The sequence below is a fragment of the Athene noctua genome, chromosome 2 (genome assembly GCF_965140245.1).
Source record: "Athene noctua chromosome 2, bAthNoc1.hap1.1, whole genome shotgun sequence".
NCBI lineage: Eukaryota > Metazoa > Chordata > Aves > Strigiformes > Strigidae > Athene > Athene noctua.
In genome coordinates this window covers 24,101,340-24,129,002 of record NC_134038.1, presented here as the reverse complement: position 1 = coordinate 24,129,002, position 27,663 = coordinate 24,101,340, and the positions used below count along the sequence as shown (strand labels likewise).

At 38.2% G+C, this 27,663-nt stretch overlaps 1 protein-coding gene across 3 annotated transcripts in view; it reads right to left on the bottom strand.

The window, feature by feature from the left end:
* Positions 1–1,422: 1,422 nt before the first annotated feature.
* RNF19A (ring finger protein 19A, RBR E3 ubiquitin protein ligase) overlaps positions 1,423–27,663 on the bottom strand; it is a 61,622-nt gene continuing 35,381 nt past the window's right edge. For all 3 annotated transcript variants that reach the window (XM_074898639.1, XM_074898638.1, XM_074898640.1), the window contains exons 2-10: positions 23,897–24,651; positions 17,726–17,934; positions 15,646–15,790; positions 14,901–15,063; positions 8,563–8,677; positions 6,335–6,496; positions 5,544–5,757; positions 4,011–4,154; positions 1,423–3,651 (exon numbers count right to left, since the gene is read on the bottom strand). In XM_074898639.1, coding sequence (XP_074754740.1) covers positions 2,961–3,651; positions 4,011–4,154; positions 5,544–5,757; positions 6,335–6,496; positions 8,563–8,677; positions 14,901–15,063; positions 15,646–15,790; positions 17,726–17,934; positions 23,897–24,492 — 2,439 coding nt within the window. In that variant the 5' untranslated portion in view covers positions 24,493–24,651 and the 3' untranslated portion in view covers positions 1,423–2,960. The remainder of the gene's footprint in view (positions 3,652–4,010; positions 4,155–5,543; positions 5,758–6,334; positions 6,497–8,562; positions 8,678–14,900; positions 15,064–15,645; positions 15,791–17,725; positions 17,935–23,896; positions 24,652–27,663) is intronic.

Genomic DNA, 27,663 nt, shown 5'->3' with positions numbered 1-27,663 from the left:
TGTACTGGATACAAACAAGTTTTCAAAGCTTGAGACATCAGCAATAACTTTACTGCTATTGCATGAGACATCAGATTCAAAACTAAACTGAAAATAAAAGCCACAAGGGAGGTTTACCTTCTGCTCTATGGCATGGAGCAAATTATGTCTGGCTTAAGATGACTAATTGAAGGTGGTTGTATGAGACTGCACAGATTCTAAACCTCTGAGTAGGTTAAGTAATAGGAGGCCCTGAAGGACATTCACCAGTTGGACTGCATGTGCAGTGACAGAAGCATGACTGCCTCACTTTTACTCCATTCTCCAGCTTCTGCCTAAAGAATCAGTTAACACTTCAGCTGATGACTATAACAGCCATTTCTATGCAGGCCTGCAAAATTACATCAGAATTCACAAACTGGTCTTGTAAGATAATCCACAGCAAATGCTTCACTCAGTTAATGCTGATCTTAATACATTTACTCTTCAGTAACAATATATTTTTTAAAAAGTGTTCAGGCTGGAAAAAAAAAAATCAAGTGCAAAGCACAAAAAAGAACTGTTAACACTAACCTCCCTACAAAATATAAAATTTGTATTTGCTTCCAAGTCAGAGTACCTGGTGACACTGCAAAAATGGCCCTGTATGCCTGGCTAACATTTCTAGGGTACACTATGTTTCACTTGTCCCATTTCTTGTTCTGTTTTTGAGCATCTGCCACTGGAAATGGTATAAAAAATGCTCTAGTTGTAGCTTTAGAGCTGACACAGCATAACAGTTATCATCTTGTTATCCACTCTAATATAGCTTACATATGGTTTGGGGATGAGGCAGATCCAGCTGTGTTCTTTAATGCATCCCAATCAGTTTTAGCTTCTTACTTCTGGAGCCTGTCACAATGCAGGTGAGAAAGTAAGCCTAATGAATAGGCAGTTCAGCCACACCCCAGCTGTCACCCAGAAACTCTGGCCAACCTGCAGTGTTGCAGAATGAACTTCATACAGACTGCGTGAACTGAGAAGAGCATCACTTTAGATGGAGGAAGTGGAGTTTGAGTTTAGCTCAACAACCTAACCATAGCCTGTCCACTTGTGCCAAGATGGTACAATTTTGTTTAAAGAGTAATATGCTTATGCCAAAGATGCATCCTCTCAAGAAAACCATTTACTGTCCTGTCTGCCACAGAGGCAGCTCCAATTATACAGTAAGATGAAAAGAATTAATGTTGAAGCCTTGTACAAAATGCAACTAAATTTAGATCTTGTATTTCAAAGTATCAGAGCATTCAACTTCCAAACCACACCTAACAAAATAAAAATGTTTAAAGGCAACAAGAGATGACAGCATTCAGCACCTTACAAAAAAAAAGCTCCTTCTAGGAGCACACACATTTTTAAAAGGCTAATCAGCACACTAAACAAAGGACCACTAGAAGTCAGTATTTAGACATTTATTTCAGATATGCAGTTTACACGCATATTATTGAGCAAAACTGAATTGCAAATATACAAATACTGTAACAAGCATTACCAAATAACATAACTGGCACTAGTGTTATAAGCATATTACTGAAACTGGTAAGGATAAGTCATGGAAGAGGACCGCAGCTCATGGCATTTTCTTTTTATCCAACCAAACTTCCAGTAGCACCATAATGGCAATACATGAAACAAGACAGAACATTGTTAACTGTTACTCTGATATTCACAATTTTTTTTTCCATTTTAGTGAATTACATAGCAAAAAAAATGTTAAACAGTGCAGGCGCTTTGGCCAACTTCAGCTTGTGTTCAGCTGTACATCTTCCATACGCAAAAGAAAACAAAAAAAGCCAGCATATTTGGAACCCATCTTTGCATTTGGGCAGTCATTGCACTGCACTTTGATTCTGGGACTGAAGATATGCATGTCTTGCAAAGAGATGTCATGTCCACTAAAGCCTGAGTGAGTCTTTGGTAGGCTAATACTTCATTATTATTATACATTTATCTACCACAGTCATTTTATTCACTAGAATTTTCTTTTGTGATCCAAGGTGGCCAAAGAGGACATTCTGGAAAACATTACAGTAAAATCCTCAAACGACCAGGCACTTCAAACCCAGTCTTTTCCAAAGGCACCAAGAATTGATGGGGCACTGTTTTTCCCCCCTAATGAAAGTTGACTGCATCTGCTTTTCTACAATGCTTATAAATCACTGGATTGTTATTCTACAGTTTTTATACACTATATAGTAGCCGTATCTGCTGCATGGTTGGTTGCATGAATAAATAAGTAACCCCACTGTTCTTCACAGGTGACATCTCCATTCCACCATATATTAAGTACCAATTTCTTCTGTTTCAAAATTATGTAAAATGCCATAACCTTGCTCAAAGTGTACACACATACAAACGCTTCTGACACAGGCTACATCCATCTGAAGATATGCGGCTCATTCTACATGCATTCTAAATACAGTGTGTCCAGTTATGAAACAAAATTATCATTATGAATATTCACTGTTGAAATATGTTTGTATAGGTCTTTGCAAAATTTTTGCTTCCCTTAAATAGAGTTCACACAAGAATGGTTTTAAGTCACTAACGCTCAGCTAACACCCATTTATCCCAAACCCCATATTTTCCAAGTGAACAGTGCAGGACATATTATTCATTTCAGCATTTAACATATTAAGAATTTACCAGTTTTTAATCTAAATACACCAAGTATATGCTTTCAAGCAAAGTTGTGGCAGAAATACAAAACATGGACGTATTTGTACTGCTGTAATGCACTTGGTTAAAGCCTTCATGTCTCTTCACACAGGTCTAAGATCCATATGAAGTGTTTTGCCTTATCAGACAAGTATATATAAAATGCAGTTCTATCAAAACCTTGCTTCTGCTGGTCACCCGAAACTTATGAAGTCACATGTAATTCAACCAGCTTTCAGACAGGGTTCTTTAGTGGTAAATACATTTTTGCAGCACTTACAGGCTTAAATTTCAGTCTGAATAGCAGTGCTTAATTCCACAGCATGTTGTGAATGGTTGTTGTTTGTTTCTTTCAGTGTTTCACCAACACCTAAATCTACATCTGTTGAAGATCCATTATTAATGCTTTCCTCAGCAATATAACTCAGCTGTGGAACATCAGTGCTTGGGGCTGTTGGAACAGGCACAGGGATTCCACTTGGCTGTGGAGAGTTTTCCAAGCGATCATTTTCCACCTCTGGGAGAACACTGACTGTGGTAAAGCGAGTATGATAGTCGCTGGAACCATGGCTACAGGAAGTTTTCATACTTTCCATATCTGAGCAACTAAACTCAGAAAAATGACTTGAGTGAGAATCTGCTACAGACGGAATACTATCGCTAAGAGAGGGAGAGTCAAATTCACTGGAGTTTGTGCTTTGCTGTTCCAACAGCTGAGCATCCATGTCCTCTCTCGTCTCATTTATCTTCATGCTACTCTTCTTTCTCAGCTTACCTTTACATTTTTTTCCTGCTGTTGTTTCTTTGGACCACTTGGTGGCACTAGATTTACTTTCTGGCAAGCAGGCCGATGAACAACCGGCATTACTACGACCTGCAGCACTGCCATCATCAACACTACTGCTTCCGCTGTTGTGTCTGAATTTGGCTGGCTTCGACTCAATATCCACTTGCACTTCCATACTGTTGCCTTCCCTAGAAAAAGAAAGAATCCGTGAGTGTAAGTGGTCATCTAAGACAATCCAGTTAAAGCTAAATAAGCTTGCAAAGAAAGTTAGAGAGAAGTGATTTGTTTTAGAGAAGTGTTTAACAAATAAACAGGCTGAAGAAAAACACAAAGCGTGAAAGACCAAACACTTTACTGAGCTACAGTGATGGTGTTTCTCTTTGCAAATAAACTTGGCAAAATGTAAGCAGTCATATGTAATTCAATTTGTAACAAAATTTGAGTTTTCAAACGTTCAATCATTAAAGCAGAACAGCTAAGGCATGCTTAGAACATCCTTTAATAAGCAAGGCTTATTCATCTTCTGTTTTCACCACATTTCTCTTACCTGTCCAAAGGCATGTAGGAGTTCAGAATGGATCCTGCCATTGCTTTGGTACTGGCATTGTCACTAACTGTTCCCAGGCTAACTGTGCCAGATTCTCCACTCAGACTGTATCGTTCTTTCTGCACATCTGCTTGTACTTCCAGTCTTGGATAGAAAGAAGAAAAGTTGCATATACTGCTACTACAGTTAAAGCACACTAGTTGAAAAGTAGTGTCACCTTGTAGAGTTTCTCCACCATTCAGCAGTAGAGCTGATTCGTTACTCTAGTACCAGATGCACATATTTACCCCACTAAAACAGGTTCTCTCTTCCCACTGTCAAAAATGACTGGTTTTTGATTAAAATAAAACAAAACCACCCCAAAGCAAAACCAGACTAATTTCCCAACAAAGCAAAATGTTGCATGTTAATCAGAGGTTCTGGATTCTTTCTTCTCTGAGATTTAGAAGAACTTCCAGGCTTAGCTAAAATTCTTTCGCAGATAGTGTACAGTACTCTAAAATGGAAAAAACAAGCAGAAGGGTATGTAAGTTCAAGATGTGATAGTTCCCATGTTTCTCCAGGTGCAAAATTATTACTAATCAACTAACAGGCAGAGAATGGTGTTCTGTACTCTGCTTTATATTGTATTAACTGAAACAGGAATAATAGAAACCTGAGCAATCTTAAAATTGGACTGAGCAGATAAGCCAGAAATCAAATCATTAAGCTTTTTTCCAAATGCCTTGTTTATCTGTGTTCTGGCAGTGAATTGAAAGTGTTTTGTTTTGTTTTCCACTCTCATCTCTTTAAATTAGTGCATAGGCATACCTCACTCAGCAGTCACAGCCTGAAACACCTGTCCCATCACAAGGGAACTATCGATGTTGTCCTGCACTCCTTGTTCTATGTAGCCTGGACTTCTGAATTACTCAAGAAAACGAGCAGTGTTAGCACCTGATTTCAAGAGCATATTCCATGCTGAACCCTAAATGTTAACAATCCTTTCCAGCCACTACTTCTCTTCAGGGTACAAGACAGCCAAGAAACATTAAGGCCTGAATTCACAGGAGGCATTGAGCACGTAAGTGACAAGAAGTTGCCACCTCAGCCAGGCAGGTGCCAAGCTGCCTCCCCTCCTGCCTAAGTCTGAATCCACACTCCACCCAGGTGTTCTGACAGCACAGCTTTAGTACTTGTAGACTACTGAACAAGTCAGCAGTTCCTGACTTCTGACCAGAGAAACCAACTGTATTAAACGTGAGCTACCTCCCTCTGACTCCTAGGTAGAGACTGCTCTCCTGGGAAGCAGGAGAACAAGATCTCGGGCCCCACTCACCCTGAAAAAAATTCAAACTCTTTGAGGACTGTAGTCTGGCAGGATCTCTTGGAAATCAGCACGTTTGTCAGAGATGAACTGTCTCTACCTCCCAGAGACAGTTCCTTTTAATAGGAACAGATTTAAAAAAATAAAAATCAAAAAAACCTAGTAATACCACTTTCTCTGCTTACATGTACAGCAGGATATCGTAGGGTAGAAAGCACGTCTCTTACCTGTTAAAGCAGTTAACCATTGCACTTCCTGAGAGACTCCCTGTTATACTAGCCCCAGCCAGGGCCATGGTACTAGCAGTTTCACTTAGGTTGTCTCGAATGGCTCCTATTCTATCCATGTGGCTACCACTTGCACTCAAGCTGCCAGTCAGTCCTCCAACGCTTCCTTCACCTATACTAGGGTTATGACGTGCCTCTGCTACTGAGGTGGTATCTAGACAGAAATAAAGAAGGCTTGTCAGTTATGGAAGTAGAACTTTGTAGTTTCTAGAATGTGATCATGAAAACCGTTCCTGAAATTATGCTGAGAAAAAGGATTTATAAAACATAGTGTCACAAAAAGATAACACTCAAAAAAAGACACACACCTTTCTTGGAGTGAAGGAACACAGAGACTTTATCACAGAGGATATTACCCCATAATTAAAAAAATAAAGCATCACATCAGCATTTAGTTCCCCCTGTTATAGATAAAAAGCCAGACAGCTTCCACAAACCAGGATTCTGAGAAAGCAGCATTAATTTTATCTTCAGACTTTTACTGATGGAAAAGACTTGAGTCTGGCTTTGATGAAAACGTGCAAGAAAAGCTTTAACATTTGTGTTACAGTACAGCACAACATGAACACAGAGAAGCTACCCTCATCTGTGGATGGTCTTTCAGAAACAAGCAGGAGTTGTCCTATCTGCAAATTAAAAAACTCAACCCCCAAAAAACTCAAGTATCGAAGGCCATCAAACATTAAGACACAAAGCTCATTTACAGAAAACGAAACACTGTATTTTCTTACCTACAGCTGCATTTGTTCCACCAACATTTATATCATTTTCATCATCAAATTCTATCCTGACACCTTTTCCATTGCCTGCTGACACACCACACCCTCCACTTCGGCAGAGGGAAATTGGAACAACTCCATACACATAAGCCAGCATAATAGGAACACCAATACCTACAGAGAAAAATATAGTCTTTCATTAAATGTGACTTATATTTTAGAGCCTTTCATAAAAGCAATTTCATTTTCCATGATTACTTAGTATTTCACACTTGAAAGAAACCAGGAGGAAGCAAAATTAAGAAATATTGTAAATCACACAGGTAAAATGGCAGAAAAGTACTTTCAGCAGACAGAATGACCTCTATCAGCATTGATAGGCAGAGAAGCTTAATGCTCAATGAATTAATACTTCTGGTATGTCCATAACACCTTTTACAAACAAAATGAAAGTACTTTAAAGGTTCATATATGCTCCACTGGGGACTGTGATAATGTTCCACCTCAGAAGCAGAACTAGCAGAGATCTATTTCAATTGTTATTCAACTAAAATTGTTAGTACCTCTACTCATTTTAATAAGGGACTTCATTTTTCATGCACTGAAGTCAGACAGAGCTTTGCTACCAATTTAATAGGACTTAACATTATTACTACTGTGGGATATTTCATATTTATTGTATCACACAGATTCAATTTAAAAATTTTAATTATATAATTTTTCCTTAAAAGTAAATGAGTCTGTGGAGCAGGGTGGCAGGAGTTAAGGGAAACCAGTGAAAGGAACTGTGGGCTAAAGCACACACAGATATACACATAAATTCATCCCATCACTTCTAGTGGACTGTGAAAGTTACTCCTTTGGCATATGAATTAAACCATTCTATGGCTTTGCTGATGGAAGTACACAGAAGGTACAGAAAAACAGTAGTGCAAAAAGCAACAAGCTGTCACATTCTGAAAAGGCTAGGACAGAGGCAGACCCAATGCAAAGGCTCCTCAGTCTAACCTAAAAGAAGGGTTCCAGTTATAGGAAGTCCCTTTCACTAGAAATTCCTCAGCATTCAAGAAGGAAATCCATATTCTGAAGGTCATTATTCTGGAAGCCATGTATTCATGGCAACAGAGCAAGAGCAAACACTCCACAAAATAAAACCCAACTGCTTTCCCTAAAAAGCCAAGTTTATCTCTGGTCAGAAATAAGAAAAAGCTTGAAAGAATGAGCTAGAGCAGACTTATAAATACATCTATGAGACTGTGTCCTACTACCTGTTTAGCAGGGGTCTGACACCACAGCTACATGAGAACAGTGCATACAGACAGACACCAGAGACCGTTTCATGACTGCATATCTGCATTTACAGTGCTCCACCATTGTTAACAAGCAGTTTATAGCCACAGCTTCATGGCCAATTTAAACCATCACTTGATAAAAGCAGCCCTGTCTTCCTTAGGCCACTCATTCCTCTCTGAGCATTACTTCTGGCACAAGGGAGAACACTGCCTACACAACTGTGTGATGAATTGGATCAGGGGACTGATCCAGCTTACAACTAAATGGCAGGTCTTAACATGAATCAGTTATCCATGGCAGCTTGCTGTGCAACTGTAAAGATGCCTGTGCTGCAAAAAAATATAAGCAAGGCAGTGCCTGGCAAGTCCACTCCTTTCCAAAAAAATAATCAGGGTTTGTTTACAGTGGGCTTGAAATTACATGGTAAAATGAGACAAGTATTTTGTAATGCCCAACCAGGTTTTCCCCAAATGCTATCCTCAACAATGTCTATGAGAAAGAATGCGACAGAATTCAAACTGACTCCCAGAGCACAACAAATAGTTTGGCAATTTATATAATCTTAAGTGTAAAAGACTATGTTTTTCTTCTGAGAAAAACTTGATATGAAGTTATTCAACTATTAATAGACTCTGTGGCAACAGTTTTTTCTTGGTCAGATGTTTAAAGAAAAGCTTCAAATACTTCAGTTTTAAAAGGCAAATATGACAATGTGGAAACTTCAATTTCCAAGATAAAATTATTTTTAATTCTTCATTTTAATACAGTATTTCCTTAAGTACTGTATTCTCCATTCTGCCCCAATAAATGTATAACTTCAGACTCCTTGTCTCAGTTTCTTCACCTACAAAAGACAATCACAGGACTTCTCATGCTTTATTCACGAGTGCTTATAGCGTTCTGGTCGTAAGGTGCTACCAATACACAAAATCATAATATTTGCTTACCTACAGTTACTGCAGCTACAACTGGAGAAACAATTACAGATAAGGTTACACCACCTGCTATAGCCAAGTTTCGCTTGTGCTTTGAAATGTCTTTGCCTTCATACCGATTGTGAATCTTGGGAGAAGAAGAAAGGGGTTTTAGAACATTATCATCATCATCAATAATACATTGCTGCAAGGATGGAAGAATGGACATATAGTTTGGAATCTGTATCCATGTTCTATGTCACCATTTATTCCTTATCTCAAAGAAAAGAAAATTTATACATTACTTAATTTTAGGTAACTTCTTAAAGGTTAGAAGTCCTCCCATCCAGCAACCCATGCATTTACTTTCAACATCAAGTCAGAAGAGCTCAATCTTTCTTTCTTTGTTTAATCATTGTTTTAATTACTCCAGATTACATGGTTGGGAAAAGCAGACAATTTTCAGGATCAAAGAATTATCATATCTGGTCAACTTATTCTTGTAATGCTTCACTTCTTATTTCTAGCTATCTTTCCCCTGAACAATACAGAGTAAAACTTTCACAGATTATTAGATCTATGGTAACAGGGGTTGACATAAAAGAGCCATGAAAATCTTGTAGATAAGGCAGCCTTTATCAAACACAGCCTGGGAGAACTCCACTGCTCTGGCACCCTCTCATGACAAGCTGTTGAGACAGGAAATATTTTAGCAAATCTGAGTGTTAGCTGTGCTACTATTTACTAAGGAATCTACTAACCAAAACCCTTACTGATGGTTCAAGCCTGCAGTAACTCTAAAATGTGACTGCCTCAAACTTAGCTGCTGTAAATCCCAAATGAACCTGAAAGGCCTTCAAAGATCACCGTTTTACAGAGATTTCTTACTTTGTGGGTTTCATTTACTCTCTCTAGGAACATGGCTCTTCTGGGATATGCACTTCATTTGTCATCATTCTTGGTTAAAATGTAATTACAAAGGAACAATAGGTCTTAATGGTTGGCATATGGCTAAATTAATCCTCACTATGTCTAAGAAGGAACACAAAAGAGTACTAAAAGGATAATTACAGTATTTTTACATCAATATGTTACTGCAAAAAGAATGACAAAAATGAGCTGGAAGTTTTATTAAATGTTGTGCTTTCTAAATTATAATTTCAGTTAGACATTTAGTAGGGTAGTTCTCATTCCGGAATAAATGAAGTATTTGTATATGTTCAGGTAAGAGGCAAGAAAAGGGCAGATAAGACACCGCACTCTATAACAAGAAAGCATTTATTTACTTGCTCTGAGGTACATTATACAAGGAGCAACACAGAGTGAGGGAGTACTTAAATATGAAACATACCTATGGGTTAAGAAGGAAAAACTGAATGTGAACACTCTACACAGTATGACTATGTAAGAAAATCCACGAAGATCAGGTTTCATGGGGCTCTGAGCAAATGGCAGGATCATCTCAGGCACAGAATTTGACTTGTTATGGGCAATTTTTACCACCAAAAGGCATACAACAAAGATATCTACAAAGGCTACTGGATTCCTTAAACATAAAGCAACAAAAAGAAATGGAAGGGAGTAGGTACAGAGAAGAAACTGATTGAAAACATCAAGATAGAAGGTTACATTGGTAGGAATGAGTATGAAATAAGAGACTTCAGAATACTGAGTAAAGAATAAGAATAGCCAAATAAAAATACTGGGCCAGAAGAGGGATTTCAATAAACACAGAAAACTGGCAGGTTACAAGAATACCTATAAAAATCTATGAAAGGAGAGGACTAGCACTTCCTTAAGGAATATCAAAGCTCAAGCACAAACTTTTCCAATGCAGAAGACAGACAGAATGTTGTAAAAGAACAACGAATCTTCCTTTACTGAAGCAGCAGCAACATTAAGAAAATAGAAAGTAGGTCAGATTACTATGAATGAGTATAAAGGAACAGCATGAGGGTGTCTGAACAAAATCAGAAAGGTTAAAATAGAGGAGACAAAAAGCAAGGGACATCAAAGTCAAAAAGAAATTATTCTACAAGTACGCTGCTAGTAAGAGGAAGACCAAAATGGGTCAATTTGCTATTTAACAAAAAGGAAAGACAGCCAGCAGATGAAACCAGAGGTATGTTTGGTTTTTTTCCCTTCAGTTGTCACTAAAGATCAACTGTGAGCCAGGTGACTGGTGACAAAGGAGTAAGATCTGTAGGAAGACAGCAGGTTAGAAAGTAATTACATGAACTGATCTGAAAAATATCACAGCAGGCCCAATTTCAGAGCCACTAATAATAATTTTTGAAAATTATTATTCATAGAAGATGTATTTAAAAAAAATCAGGAAAGCTGGAAAAAGTTAAATTGCAATAATAATCTTTTAAAAGGTATAAACCAAGGAGTTTGAGAATTAAAGACCAGTGAACTGAACTTTAACTTCCTGAAAACTGGGAACTTGTAGACTTGATTTTTTGATTTTTAACTTGATTTTTTTTCAAGTAAAAGTCATGTCAATTTAATTTGCTTCTGTGACAAGATAAGTAGCCTTGAGGATGGGGAGAAGCAGACGTCACGCACACGTTTTAGTGTGCACAAAATTAAAATCTCCTATTGTTGAAAGGGATAACTGGCAGTTTTATGCACAGAATCACCTGTCATTTAAACTCAGCAGCTTCAGCTTCACTGCTATATTCAAATTGGTCAAAACCAAAGGCAGTATGAACACCTGGAAATCCAAAAGAGGAGAATCAGAGGTCTAAAAATAGTTTGTCAAGAAAAACTTAAAAGTTCTGGATTTGTTTAAGAGATAAGAATTAAAATGGACTTCAAAATAATCAAATCTGTAATAGGATATTGCAAAGCAAAAAGATACTTTATGTCAGCTGAAGATAGGGCAGTGAGAATTTAGTGTAGGAAGAGAATTTACATTAATGTTAGAAAAATCAGTTTGCCTAAGAAAATTAGACTTGGGAGATCCTGTAGAATCTCCATCATCAGACTTTGAAAAGAAGTGCAAACATGTGACAGGAGTCACAGAAAAATGACTGATAAGCAGTGGGGTGCAATAGAAATTCTCATGAGGCTGCCCTCACAGACTAACTTTCTGAGACTTTACCATTAATGTGTGAAAGGTGCTCAGTGATGAGGACCTATCCCAAAATCTAATGAGAAAAGCAAAACATGTAGTAGTAGGTTGAAACAGCTAATTACTACTTTCTTCCTCTTATCATTTATAAGGTCCCAATGACTGTATGGGACTAAAGCAAAACAGAATAGAAGGGTCAAAAAACAACTGTAGCAGATGGTAGGAGCACTTGCTTGAAAAGAAAAAGATGAAAGAGAATACAGCGGAAGAGCTGCATCCCTGGACTTTCTGTCTAGCAGCAACAGCTCATGTGAGAGGGAAACACTCCCCCCCCCCCCCAATAAATACAGAATTATGTATCTGTGCCAGTCACTGTGAGAATCCATGCAAATAAAAGCAGAAATAAACAAATCTTCCAATTATGCTATCCAGGACCTGTAACTGGACACTTAGCACCTGCTGAAGCAAGCCATCATTTCCAAAAGATGTGGCTAACTTGCTATTTTATCCTAAATTACAAATAGGAGATTTAATTATCTTTTGTTTTCCTTGCAATTTGTCATTTACTTTATACTAAAAGCTATTACTCACATTTTTGAAAGTAAACACATCAAATGCCTTCTGATTAACATGGTGATTTCTAGCTGATTCCCACAAACAGTAAAATGAAGATAGATGCTGTCTAGCTACCCGCACTGAACATTGCTCCACACAGCGGACTGGCCCAAGGCAATTAACAAGCTGCTGAGTATAAATGCTTAAATGTGTGCATGCACAAACCCACACTAGCAGAATTTTACACTAAAATACTGGTAACTATCTGCTTTTAAGAAAAATAAGAAAGATTTTTTTTTTGCCTTCCTTCTCCTCTAAATATTGTTTAATTAGAAGGGACACAAGGAAAACTAGAGGTTAAAACCAAAGCAATTCTGAAAAAGCATGCAAGAACTTCCATGGCAAGCTGCAGAAAATGGAAGTTGTTCAGTTTTGCTCTGCCTGTTTTAAGAGGAACGACATTCTCAAAAAGACTGCTTCTCCTTCCTGTACAGTTGAAGCAAATATCCTTAAACAAGTCGAGTTGGCTTGTTTGGGTTTTGGGGTGTTGTTTGGGTTTGATTTTTAAGGGCTGGAGAAGATAGCCAACTGAACATAGAATCATAGAACGGTTTGGGTTGGAAGGGACCTCAAATATTGTCTAGTTCCAACCCCCCTGCCATGGGCAGGGACACCTTCCACTAGCCCAGGTTGCTCAAGGCTCCATCCAACATGGCCTTGAACACTGCCAGGGATGGAGCATCCACAACACTCCCAAGTCCTCCTCCCCGGGCCTGTTCTCAATCCACTCATTACCCAGCCTGTATCTGTGCCTGGGATTGTGCCAGCCCAGGCACAACCTTATAGTTGGCTTGTTAAAATTCATGAGGTTGGCCTGGGCCCAACTCTCCAGCCTGTCAAGGTCTCTCTGGATGGCACACCCCTTACCTCCAGTGTGTCAACCACACTACAGAGCTTGGTGTCATCAGCAAACTTGCTGAGGGTGCACTCCATCCTACTCTCCATATTGCCAACAAAGGATTAAACAGTACCAGTCCCAGTACCAATCCTTGAGGGACACCACTTGTCACCGGTCTCCACTTGGGACACTGAACCATTGACTGCAACCCTTTGAGTGAGGCCTTCCAAACAATTCCTTATCCACTGAGCGGTCCATCCATCCAATCCATGTCCTTCCAACTTGGAGACGAGGATGTCATGCAGGACAGTGTCAAAGGCCTTGCACAAGTCCAGGTAAATGACACAGTTGCTCTTGCTTTATCTATTGATACTGTCACTCCATCATAAAAGGCCATCAAATTTGTCACGCATGATTTTCCCTTGGTGAAGCCATGCTGGTTGCCACCAATCACCTCCATATTATCCATGTGCCCTAGCAGAGCCTTCAGGAGGATCTGCTCCATGATCTTGCCAGGCACAGAGGCAGGACTGACTGGCCTGTAGTTGCCCAAATCTTCCTTTTTTCCCCTTTTTAAAAATGCGGACAATGTTTCCCCTTTTCCAGTCACTGGACACTTCACCAGATTGCCATGACCTCTCAAATATGGAGAGTGGCCTAGCCAGTTCCTTCAGAATCCATGGATGGATCTCATCAGGCCCCATAGACTTGTACACTTTCAGGTTCTTTAGGTGTTCTCGAACCTGATCTTCACTGACAGTGGGTGGATTATCCTTCTCCCAGTCCTCCCCACCTTCAGCTTCTACATCTTGGGCAGTGTGTCTGAAGCCCTTGCCAGGAAAGACTGAGGCAAAGAACTCATTGAGAACCTCAGCCTTCTCCATATGCTCCATGACCAGTTCTCCTGTTCCCTTCACAGAGAAGACCCACATCTTCCCTAGCCTTCCTTTTATCATTTACATGCCTAAAAAAGTTTTTCTTACTCCCCTTGATGTCCTGGGCTAGACTTAATTCTGTCTGGGCTTTTCCGTTCCTAACCTGATCCCTAGCTACTTGGACAACTTCTTCATATTCTTCCCAATCTGTCCATTCTTCCATTTCCTGTAAATTTTCTTTTTTATCTCTAAGCTTGTCCAGGAGCTTCTTGTCCATCCACACAGGTCTCCTAGCATTCTTACCTGTCTTCCTCTTTTTTTGGAATGCATTGTTCCTGGGCTTGGAGGAGGTGGTCCTTAAATATGGACCAGCATTCTTGGACCCCTCTCCCCTTCAGGGCATCATCGCATGGTACTTCACTAAGAAGATGCCTGAAAAGGTCAAAGTCTGCTCTCTTGAAAGTCCAGGGTGGTGAGCTTACTGCACACTCTCCTTGAAGCCCTGAGGATCATGAATTCTAACATTTCATGATCACTGCAGCCAAGGCTTCCCTTCAGCTTCACATTATCCACCAGCCCCTCCTTGTTGGTAAGAACAAGGTCCAGCATGGCACCCCTTCTTGTCAGCTCCTCCACCACCTGGAGAAGGAAGTTGTCGTCAATGCATTTCAGAAGCCTCCTGGATTGCTGGTGCCCTGCTGTGCCGTCCTTCCAACAGATATCTGAGTGATTGAAGTCTTCCACAAGGACCAGAGCTTGTCACTGTTAAGCCTCTCCTATCTGTCTACTCGGTCATTCTGGTCAGGTGGCCTGTAGCAGACCCCCACTATGATATCACCGTCCCCTGCCTTTCCTTTAACCCTGACCCATAAGCTCCCAGTTTGTTCCTCATTCATCACAGTATTACCTAAGTCATACAATGCAGAGGTAAAACCTGAAGCATGTTAGGAGTTGTAGCACATTTTACCTTACGTCCCACATACACAGGAATTCCAATAATCATAGCAGGAATAGCTATGCCAGCTATTAAGGCAATTCCTACAGGAGCTCCAACAAGTGTCCCTAATTGCCACAGTATTTTCTTCTTACGGCTCCATGGTTTCTTTCCCCAAAACGTGCAACCTGATGGGCTAAATAGGAAAAAGAAAGAAAACTGTAAATAAGTTGTAAATAAATCAACATAACTATACAGTGGTGAACTGTTCTCTAGTTACAAAGTTATTGTTCTTAAGTTCGAGTTACAGATACTATGGATATCCAATTATTAGTTAGAATTTCTTCAGATTTTTCTTTTTTGCCTAAGTTGCAAAACATGCAGTGAAAAGAGAAGCATATTGCACATTACCACATGCCAGTCTGTGGTTCACAGGTAACTTATATAACCATAGTTTTTGTATTGCTTACTATAAAGACAGTACAGCAATATTAAGACATCAGCAATAACAGCGGTTATGTCAATCTATAACACTTCATTTATTGTACTACATACACATTGCATGCACGAAACTTAGAAAAATACTTTTAAATAAAAAATAGCAAAGCACTAATTTAAGTACATGCATTGAAAACTAAATTCTCAGATATGAATACTTCAACTGCAATTCTCTACTCCAACAGGAAGAAAGCCAGACTTAAAGCATCCAGGAATCTACTTTTATATACTTTAGAAAACAAATTACCAACCACACAGATTTTTATTTTTTTAAATGTACCTTAAATAATGTAAATCTGAGATCTCTTTCATACATAGCCAACAGAATTCACAGCCACAGACAGCACAAGTCATATGATTGCAGCTTCCATCATTCATTTTTATTATATAAGCAGCACAGCGTGGGCATGGCTTTATGTCATCAGCTGTTTAAAAATGAATATTAAGATCATATAATTTCTTCAGACAAGCAGATTTAATCCAAATATAGACATACATTTAGGAAAAATGATTGAACCATTATCTGAAAAATGGAAGAAGCTTGCTTTACAAATCTTGATTTGGCAATGAATTGATAGCTATTTGTATTTGTAAACCTTGGACCAAGTAAAACTAATAAAAACAAGGCATGTTAGATCATATTCAAGTAACAAAATAGTTAATGCATACACTCTCTTCAAGGATTTTCTAAGCTTAATGCAATATATATTAGAGTTGGCCATTAAATATGTATGTTAACACAGGACTGATAATATGGGCTCTTTAAATATAATCTTCTTTTACATTTCATGCTGTTATGAATCTTTTACTTGAATACTCAGTCTCCACTTTGTTATTTCTTCTTATCTTAAATCCATCTCCCCTTCCACATTAAGTGCATTTCTCTGGTATCACCAACTTGCTCGAGTTCCTTTTACAGCCCTACTTAATATTTACTTACTCCCTAGTAAAAAATTTTGTAGCAAAAAGAAAATTCTGGAGGCTCTCCTTGTTCCCAAGTCAAATATTGAAAAATGTGGTTAAGTGACTAACTCTATCATTAACAAACAAGGGGGCATTGAGCAACAGTGAAATACTTGTATACTGACACAACCACAGTTGTGATCTTCGTTCCTTCACATTACTACTTAGCATCTGCACTTTGGGACAAGCTATTTACTCACAGCAGCAGAAATAACTTGCAGCTACTAGTCCAAGTTTATACTGCCTCTGTGCTACTAGGTAAGACAAAGGGAAAAGAGGGATTATAATTGGTATAAAGAATATCCAAAGAGGTGTAGAACTAGCAGAAACAGTATCTCTACCAACTCCAGTGCAAAAGGACAGTGAGCAGCTGAAATGGTGCACTTGCTATTCCAAGGTGAGAAAAGATGCACAACCTACTGGGCAGTAACTAAACTGAACAAGTTCTTACAGCACGGGTATGGCAGAGCTACTGCTGTTTGTGCTGGAAATGATTGAAAGGGCAAGGAAAGGAGCTAGCATGCTAATTTATCTGAAGTTTTATTTTAAAATTTATTTGAAGACTAGAGCAAGATGGCAATTTTTAGGACAAGATGGAGTGCCTTGTTAAAATAAGCCAGCACAAACAACAAATTAGAAACTCCCAAGTCTATGGCTGCACTGGAGACTGACAGCTCTAACTACATTCATGGTGTAAGAGAGACTCTTTGCCACAAGTATTTACCTTGTTTGGTCAATCAGACACAAAAGCTGCCAAATAGATCAGAGTTTCACCACAATAGCAAACTGGACTCTTGCTCTGCAAAATACTACTCTGAATAGTTTATCCTCTTTTCTGGGGGGGCTACAAACAAGTTCAATTTTAAGAAGATGGAATTGTTTGCTTTCTAGTACCAACACAGATGAGCATTTTATTGAAAACCAGAAATTAGTACTAAAAACCACGTCAAACATCAGAGCTGGCACCAGAATAATAATTTCTTTTGAAAGCAAAAAATACAAATCAAAACCACTGATTTTCAACAGCTTTTATTATAATCAGCCCTGTGAAATTTTACCTAGAATGAATAAAATATGTGTTCCAAGTGTGTAAGTGATACAACTAATGAAGTCAGCCTGCCAAACAGAGAATACTTTGGAGCAAGTTTCTTTGACTTCACATTCTTCAGCTACAATTTGAAATGTTGACAACCCTGTAAGATTGAAGTCAGGTGCTGTGGTCATAGAGTTCTTCAAATTGTAACATTTAAATTTCAAATTTCAAACTTAAAATTGTGTGGTTTATGTTTCTGAAACACAAAGACAAAGCAGCTAATTCAGTTCTTTCCTTTTTGGAGTTAAATGTGCAAATGTACTAAAAAGATATTTTACAGACACAGTAACCTAATGATAAATACCTGCTGCTCCAGATTCCTGGCTGTAACTAATAGATGAAGAACGAATTGTTCTCAGGCGCAGACTTTGAGCTCTCTCCTGGCGAGCAGCATCGCAGGTCTGGTTTGGATGCCAAATCTGCTTACAGTGGTAGCAAAACTCAGTTCCACAGCCTTCTCGACCACATGTAAGTTTGGGACAGCTGGCACATCCAAAAGCAATCACAGCATATCTTGAACAATGAAGAGGGGCAAAAGAGAATTTTGTTATTAAAAACAATCCTATCCATAGACCAAAGAAAATGAGACATCTGCCAGAGCAGCTGAAGCAGGCACAAAGTCAGTGGACAACAATAGCTGACATTAGGTGGTCAACACGGGTTCCCTGCTACCTCTTTCCACAACTCTATCACTATTGCATTAGACCAAGACTGTACAGAAATACTACAGTGTAACACCTTGCTCTACCGTAGCCACCTTAATAACCATGCAGTAGTGAAATATACTGTATTTAAGGCTGAATGCAGTACTGTAAGGTTTATGGTCACAAAGCAACCACAGTTTAGAAAAGCAGGACAATAAAACAAACAAAAGTATTTAAATAAGTAGAAAAATATTATTATTTCAAAAGTGTCCCTGTCACTACGGACATGTCTAAGCTTGACCCTTTCTATAATTTGAGAAGATCCCTACTAAGTGACCTGTAGTGTAATCTATTACTATAGGGGCATATGACTTGGTACTGCATGACATTTTAGTATTTCACTGCCTTTTATCATGAATGCCACTACCTACTTTCAACAAATGTTTGTTTACTCTTTATATTTTAAAATGTCAAAACAACAAAGCAAGTATTTAATAAGTAAGGATTTTGGTTTCTCAATTAAGACAATTTCTTTTTTTTTTTGACAGTTTTTTTAAAACACATTTCAAACTGTAAATGCAGAAATTGATAAGAGTTCAGGGCCTCATTGCCACCTTTACTCTGACAATACTATAGAGCAAAAAGCTCCAAAAATGCTGAGACTTACAAAACTGTGTTATGCTATTTCGTAATGAGACACTACATGAACAATTCTATAAAATGACAAAGTTGTTGCTACAAATCAATTCCTCTATCAGGTCTGCATTTTAAAGTTCACACGATAAAAATATAATATGTAGTACAGGTCATATTAATACTAAATATATACACATCTGTGCCTTAATTCCTACCCATTATAATTTTTTCAATGATTTTATGCAATAGCTTTCTTTTAAATAGAAAATAATGCTAGGTTCACTGGTATGAACACTTAAAACTGATGTATAGTTTTATTCATGTGAACAGACCCCCTGAGTAGGCTTCAACAGATTTATAAATGCAACAGTGCTTAAAGTTATGGTTGTTCAAATGAAGATAATTTTTCTTTTACAAGACTACATTGTTTATTTTTATCCCCTGCCTAATTTATCGCAGTTGCATAAATTAACTCAAAATATTCTTTATCAGTAATGGTACTAAAGAAATTATTCCCGCTCACATATTTATCTGAAAATGTAGCTATTTTAATTTTACAGTAGCTAGGTCTGAAGCTCTGCAAAGTTAATGCAAATCCTACCCCCTTCCTTAATGTTTTCAAACAGCATATTTGAGGTTCCCACCCTTCTCACAAGTTCTCCAAACAAATAGGAGCTTTCAACCTTTAATTTACAAATAAAAATGAAATATATGCTTGTCTGTTTTCAAATACCGCTTACTTTCCAAGAAAAAATTGTTTCAATATTTGCTAGACTTTTCTATATTGTTGCCAAGTTAATCAGCTCTATTTTCCCACTTACAGCAACTGAAGAGGTCATTGCTTTGTATGTACACAAAGAGACTCTGATCCAAATGCTTCTTCAACATACAGGGACACATCCAAGACTCACTAATGTTATATCAAAGAATCTCAAGTGTAGGCCACAGAACGAGTATCAATTCATACCCTGCTAATAAAGAATGGGCACATCCCTGAAAGCACTCCCCATTAGGGACTGATGTATTGGCATACCTTTAGAAAGTAACTTTTTAGACCAGAGCAAATCTTAGTTCAAATGTACAAGATTACAGGTTTAATTTCAACATTTTGCATTCCTCTTACAGGTGATGTGAAAGTTCTTGTTAAGCTGAGAGAAGGGACAAACAACCAAAGTAATAATGAGCAAAACAAAAACAGAAGCAAAGAGCAATTAATTGAAAAAAGGATGTACAGTGAGAAGAGGAATGAAGAATTTGTAGTCTTTTGTCCAATCTGCTTTTTGCCTGACAAAGATAAGAAAATCTAGGAACTGCTGCTCTCTTCTAATGTCAGCAGGACAATCTCAGAGCAAAACCATTAAATAATTCAGATAGAAGAAAAGACAGAACACATTTGGAATAATGATTCACTAAGGCTTGTTAAAATTACATTGGAAAACTGGCATGGAGAAACAATCTCAAAAAATTAGTCTGGAACAAAGCTCAAGAGGTTTCCTTTTACCCATGCTCCTTCCCCAGGGAAAGATCACTTATTTGCTAGTGTCCCCTACTAAGCCACTGCAGGTAGGTTTCAGCTGGTCCAGACTTTTACAAGTATTTCACATGACAAGAACAGTCAGAATGCATTTGAGCTTGCAGTAAAAGCCGAGGATGAAGTAGCCCAGGTTCAGAAAGACCATGATGCCAGGGGTACAGACCATTTCTGGCATTAGACTGGTTCAGTGCTAGAGATGCCATAGCTACCAGGCTGCTCCTCCAGGGCATGACTACTGCCAACAGAGGTTCTCCTCCAAACTAATCCATACCTCTCTTGCTGGGAGAATCGTAAGAAGTTCTCAACTGGGACAAAAGTAGTAGCAATACACTTAATACTGCCGTTAACTTTGTTTCAAGATCTGTTTGGTTTCAGTTTTGCCATCTCTAGGACCCCTTTTTTACCCCAAATAGACTGAAAGACATCTGAAAGAGATACTTATTTCTTAACCATTCTTTATTGTTTCCTGAGAACACAGGGACCCATGATGTAGAGAAAAAACCCACATTATAACAGACTGACCAAGCTTCCCTCCTCTTTTTTCCTTCCTCATTTCTATTTTTCCCCTCAGGGATCTAAGTTTTTATAATTATTTGCTCTTTATCTGGACCAGTCTTTGTCCAAGTGTGATGCCCAGACCCTGAAACAATATTACATGAGATGTTTCATCCATGCTGAGGAGAGTTGAAGCAGTCACTCATCATCCACTCAGTTCTTTCTTCTACCCATTTGTGCAGTATTTTCCTACTCAAATGCTCTACTTCGCATTTATTTCCTATTTATTACAGTACATACTTTGAATTTTAAAGACAACTTTAGGAAATAATGCTACCCTCTGAAGGTATTGCACCTCTCCTACTTCGGGATTAATTGCAAATTTGAGTAAGTGCATTCAATCCAGCTCTTCATGAAATATTTGGTCCATGCTAAAATCAGATTAGCTACCGTCACAACCCTAACGCATTCTGCCACTAATACATATCAAAAACTGAGGTAAAAAAAACCCCTCGGTTTTAATTGCATATTGTACAAGTTGATTACAGTTGCCAAAGCAATTAGAAACTGCAAATACTATTGTATCATGTAATTGTTAAAAACTAGTGTCTGCTGATGTGAAGTTTGTGGGTATACATGATACCTAAATCTTTAAACAATGTTTGTTAGCATGGGCTGTTCAGTGAAAGTGAATAGCGTTTGTTTCTCTAAACCTCACACCTGTACAGTTCCTTCCTCCATCCTCCTCCTATGCACCACAAAAACATCAAATCCATTTTTACTTTCAATACTGCTCCCACTTCTCCTCTCCACCTCCCCTCCGGATGCTTTCTCCCAGCTACCCAGGCCAAGGTGAGAGCAGGCTCCCAGCTAGGCACATACTGACCTGCCAGGCAGTGCTGCGGTAGCTGCCTTGAAGGCCAAATTAAAAAGAGGTAATTGTAGGATTAATATGCAGGCATTTCTCTTGCTGGAGACATTATTGATGGCCTTTCTTTTGCTCAATTATTATGTTTTTTTCCCCAAAACTTCTTCAATTAACTTATGCTGAACCCTCAACCTCCTCTGCCCAACATATTTGAGGGTGCTAAAGGTTGCAGAAGCAATCAGAAGGATGGGAAAAGGAAAACAAGATCACATACACTTGTTTCTTTAGGATGACAACAATAAAGAATTATCCTGCTGAGAGGTATCCAACTATCCAACTTCATCTGATTTTAAACTAGTAATGAGAACTCAGTGAGGGGGTGCTATGTGTGCTTTAAAACCAGAATCCATCTATCACTGTGAAGCATTTCCCTACCACATTAAATATATTAGGAAAAAGTCGTTTTATCAAAAGGTACAGGTAAGGTTGTCCATATAGTACTAGTTTGTTCTCCTCACATAAACATTGGCATAGTTTAGCTGCCTGTCAATATACCGTGTTTTCCACAGGATTCCACTCTCAAATTAAGGAGCATGCAGCAGGCAGTTCTAGAGCAATAATATAAATATTTGCTATATACTAACACATTGCTGTGGTCCCACACAGTTGCACAGAACTTTAGCTTTGCGCTGAAGACCCATTTTTAATTTTTATAATGGTATTGTCTATAGCAATTATCATTAGAGTTTCTGACCATTTCAAGATTCTTAGAATTTCTTCTTAGATGAGAAAACTGAGGCACAAAAAATAAGCAAGGTGAAAAGTCTTCATTAAATAGATCTGCCTTAGCTGACTTACTGAAGCACTAATAAAGTATCTGCATCACTGAAACATGGTTTAACAGTTGTTACATGCTTCCCCCTACCTTGAGTAACAACAGCTTGTCCAGTACATGAAAACTTGAGCAACGCATACTTCTGCCTATCAAGTAACGCCTTCTAGTGGTTGTTTTCTTTTGCAGTATTGAAATACTAAGAGCGAGCTGTACTGGTTTTGTCCACATAAGTTTGTTACAAGCCCATGCAACCAATCCACCTCTCAAGTAATTTTTCATTCTCTGCTCAAACTATACACTATTACCATAGTAATGGCATCTCCTTTGGACCAGAGGACCTAAACCACTATCACCTTTCCAGTCCCTGCTTTTGACCCACATTAGTAAATTTCTTAATTTAAAATTTTGCTTTTGTACTTTACTTTAAATATGTTTCTTAATATATCTTTTAAATTTAAAAGCCTCCTAAACATTAAGCACCTAAACATTAATATTGGAATATTTAAGCTACCTAATAGTCCTATTTTGCTCATTTTCTTTCAACATTCTTTTCTTCTACTTACCACTCACTCATCTGTGAGGCTTTGAAACAGATGTCATCTATTAGTTTTTAGCGTGCACTGCACATGCAGACTGCAGTCATGGCTATAACCTTTAGACATTATGTTAACACAAACAAATCTCAAAAAGGAACTTGCTGAAGAATGGCATTATGAGACACCAACAGCAGAAAAGCTGTGACGAGCTGCTCAGTAGTATTCATCCTACTCATGTCAGAATTCAGAATGGTTTCTGAGCTCTTTAAATATCAAAGCAGTAATAAAACATTACATTACTCAGATAATAAGCAAGAACAAGATGATTATTATTTTAAATCAGAAGCCTGTTGACAGGCAACAAGTGATGGCTCAACCAGCCACAAGATGGAAAATATCTGAAGCTGGGGAAGCCTTTTTATTGAAAAAAACCCAAAACAAACCTTCAATGATTTTTCACCATTAAAAAAGCCCAAAATATCCACTGCGGTTTAACAAATGGACTAAATTAAAAGTACAGTCACCAAATTTTCAGTTCTCTTTAGTCTGAGCTCTTCACTGTTGCCTTGGCAGTGCAACATCTAATTTTTTTTGCATGCTGTAGATACATAGCAACCACCTATCAGTAAGTTTCATGACACTGCTGAAATTTCTTTTGTGCAGAAAAAAAAATCCTGTTTGAGGAAGGGTTTTATTTTGGAAGGTGGGTTGTGGCTTGTTTTTTTTTTTCTTGTTGCTGTTGCTTTGGTTTTCATTTGTTTTGATTTGTTGTTTGGCTTTTTCCAAGAGAATTCTACCTGCTAACTACTCAAATAACAAATAACAAAATGCTAAAGTAAAGCAATTAACGTTTCAAAAAGCATAATGTTGTGAACATTATCAATTTATGCTGTCACTTGTTTTCAGATATTAGGAAAAAATACATACCCACAATCTGGAGCTGGACACCACCTACAATCAGGATCTGCAACCAGCCATCGCCTAAGCATAAACTCTTCATATTTTTCCATCAAGATGTCATCATTTAATATCAAACGAATATCATGAGGATTAAATCGTTCTGAGCATTCTGGACAGCTAATATTAACTCTGCTCTCAGAGATTTCTATCCGGAGATACTGACGCAAGCAATCCACACAAGATCTATGGTGACAAGTCATTATCTCTGGGAACCTGTCCTTGGAGTGCCGCAAAAGGCACAAGGGGCATTCCATGAAGTCTCCACTTGGTTTGCTGCTAGAGGTTGTTCCGTTATCAGAAGAGGTACACGTGGAGAAAATAGAGTTCTTGTCTGTACACATTTCTGAGTGAATACTTTCAATACTTGCAATTCCATCAACACCTCCATTTAAATCCCTAGACTTGCGTTTTGTGTCTTTTTTTCTACGAAAGAGAGAGCCCAATGAAATTCTTCTTTTCTTTGGTGCCTTTTTAACTGATGGCAAGCTCACAGACGAAGCAGAAGACTGGAGGTCCCGATCAGAGCCCATTTGCCGATGTAAACTCATGTCTAGATCACTCATCAGAAATGGGTTAAATTTCACATACAACCCTAATCATTTTTAAGGATCAAAATAACTGAGTCAGAGGGTACAGGCATATTATGATGTAATCCAGATTGAGAGTCTTCATGCAAAAAATTCACATGTATCTGCTTCCATCAAATTCTTCAGAGGAATTCCCTATATTAGGGGGAAAGATGAAAAAAAAAGATAAGATTAGAATCACATCCACCACTTTTGCTTCTGAAAGATCACAGCACCCTAATGACCTGTTATTCATATTACTACCATCTTCTCATCATCATCTGACCCAATACTACTTTTGTCAGTTTTTTCTATCCTCTGCATCCTTCTCAACAAGCCTGAAGTTTCCCTATGGTCAAGGAATACCTTTGTTACACTTAAGCAGTGCCAAGAACAGCATCTTTAGGGAGCAGGGGAGTAAAGGGGAGTGGTGTGTGTGCACACATGTGTAGAAATTACTATAACCCAAGCTGAAAACTAAGTAAATGTATAACAAGTTCTTCTATAAAGTGTAGTAACAGGCTTAGAGCATTGGAAACACTTCTATTTTCTCTACCTTACATCTTCCACACATGCGATAGTCGTACAAACCCAATATAGTTAATTAAAAGAAACAAAAGATTTTTGTGTGTGTTTTGAATCCATTTAGACTGACAGCAGAAATTAAGTCACTGTGGCTAAACAACTCAAAATATTCTCAAAACCTAAGGGTCCACAGAAGTACGCAGATACATTTTTATAACGTAAGGCACCTGAATATTTTAGGAAGCAGAGCTGCAGAGTGAGTGACAGCCAACACTGTCTTGCCCTTCAACTTCCATACTGTAATTCAAGCAAAGACTAGAGTTAAGGTGACAACATTTGAATTTTTCATCATACTGATTTTTATTTTTAAAAAAGCCCCAAATCCAGATTCCCATCACATATCAAGCTTCAATTATTCCCTATGTAGAAGATGACAGCAAGGATTTCCTGTTCCCTGCTGCTGAACTCGCTGGCTCTGAGAGAGAAAGGTTTCTTCCTATTTTCCTCTGACAGAGGAGACTGCTACAAGAAGTAGAAGATCGCCTCCAACCAAAACCACTAACTTCCCCCAAACATGCAAATATTCCCACTTCTTGTAAGCTTGACTGTCCAAGGGGAATTTTTCTAACTCTCAGTGAACTGCTTCTGTAATAGAAGAATGAGAAGGCACTTTTTGTGACATCAGTGTTGCATATCTGGATGTGACTGCTGCTGGCACCATTTCTTTTCTCAGTGTTTCCCAATTTACCTCCCAGAGAGAGATGCACTGAGTTTCTACGATTTTACCATAGGATGATCAAATCAGAAACTGAATCAGAAAACTAAAAATAAGTCAGAATGTAGAAACAAATGAACGTAGAGTGCCACTGATGAAGATACAAAAATATAATTTCTAACTTAAATATCTTGGCATAAAGATGACCAACACTGACTGAGGTGAATGCCTCTATCAGAGCCCAGGCAGCCTACACACCAACTAGAGACTGGCCAAAAAACAACTGTGTGCTGTATGTCTCCGGGACAGGCTGGGATCACCCAGATGACTGGGTCAAGACTAGGAAGTTTCAGAGGAAGACCTATCAGCAGCAGCAACAGGAATCCCTCTCCAAAGAGGAAACACAGAAATAGCCCATTGGCTGTCCAGCTTGCCAGAGCAATGTGTGCAGCAAATCCATTGCTGGGCCCTCTTCAGACTACTGTAACTTGATATTATATACATACTAGCAGGTAGCCCAGTCAACACTGCTCAATTTATACTATCATCCATGACAGTAGCCCCCCACAAGAATATTACCTTCCTCAAGTTAAGAATTTAGAATGAAAAAACCCACAAAAAAATCAACAATAAGAACCCCTTCACAGCTCCTGGTTTTGCTAAAAAGACGTCTAATGTCTTACGCCACAACACTTTTCTGTTGCTTTGTTTTTTAAGAAGAAATTTAAAAGCCACAGTTCTATTTTTCCAAATCCTTAATTATCACTTTCTTCCCTTTTTTCCCCCCTAATAAAGGAAAATCTTACCTCTATGAGATAAGATTAAATAAAATGAAATATTTTATTCCCAGGATCTCAATTAAAGCCTATTTCAAGAACATACTCTTCCTTCTCTCCTAAGGGAATATTTTCAGCCTAAATGCATTCTAAAGGAATCTTGGATACTTTACCTGTTCCCAAAACAAATTTAATAGTAACAGCTACTGTTTCTCATTAAGTGAGATAAATATTCCCTTATCTAAAGAAAAAAAGGTGAAACTGAAGAAACTGCTCAAGAACGATGACAGAAAGGAAGATCCTTCTCTCCAGAATCTTACCATGATGTTATATCATGGGTAGACACAGTTGGTAGACAGCATCTGAAATACACTACAGACACACAAATCGTATAGCCTTTGGCTGACAAAATTAAGTTTATATGTCTAGAAGTGCAAGAATAACCTTGAAAGCATTATATAACTATATACTTCCTAACATTTTTATGTTCATACAGATACTACGAGGGCAGTGGCAAGTGCCATCATCCCCAAGCTAGGAGAGTCCATGAACAACATGAATAGCAATCAAAGCACTCATTTCAGGCGAGGTAGGGTTTTTTTAAAAGAAAGAAAAAACAAAGTAAAAAAGGTAGGAAATAAACACAGTAACACAGACAAGCCTATGACTACAAGTCTTCCCCTCCTCCATTTCTCTGGAGAGAAAAGAATGCGTATTACAGTATTTTTGGCAGTTCCAACAGATGTACAGAATCAAGAAATAGCAGCTCCAGTGATGAACCAGTTGTACTTTTTTTCTTTAAATAAACAAAGATTCTCCCATGCTCTAAAGAAAGAGACCAGTATGTCCTATAGTTTTCTTTGCGTAATGGAATCTGATAAGCTGTCTCTCAGAAATAGCAGATTGCTCTTCTAAAAAAAAATGCCTAAACTTTGTCAGGATTTTTGCATAGAGAAGTTGCCATTTATTTCATACAATCATCAATTATGCTCTCCAGATTTAAGTGTATAAAACTAGTTTTAAAAGCTGTACTCTTCCTTATATAGTAATTTTGGATTGCCATTTTAGTGACGTTCAAGGATGACTTTGCTGAAAAGATTCAGCAGATGATTTATTACAGGAAAAAATGAAGACAAATGTTACAATGCTAAT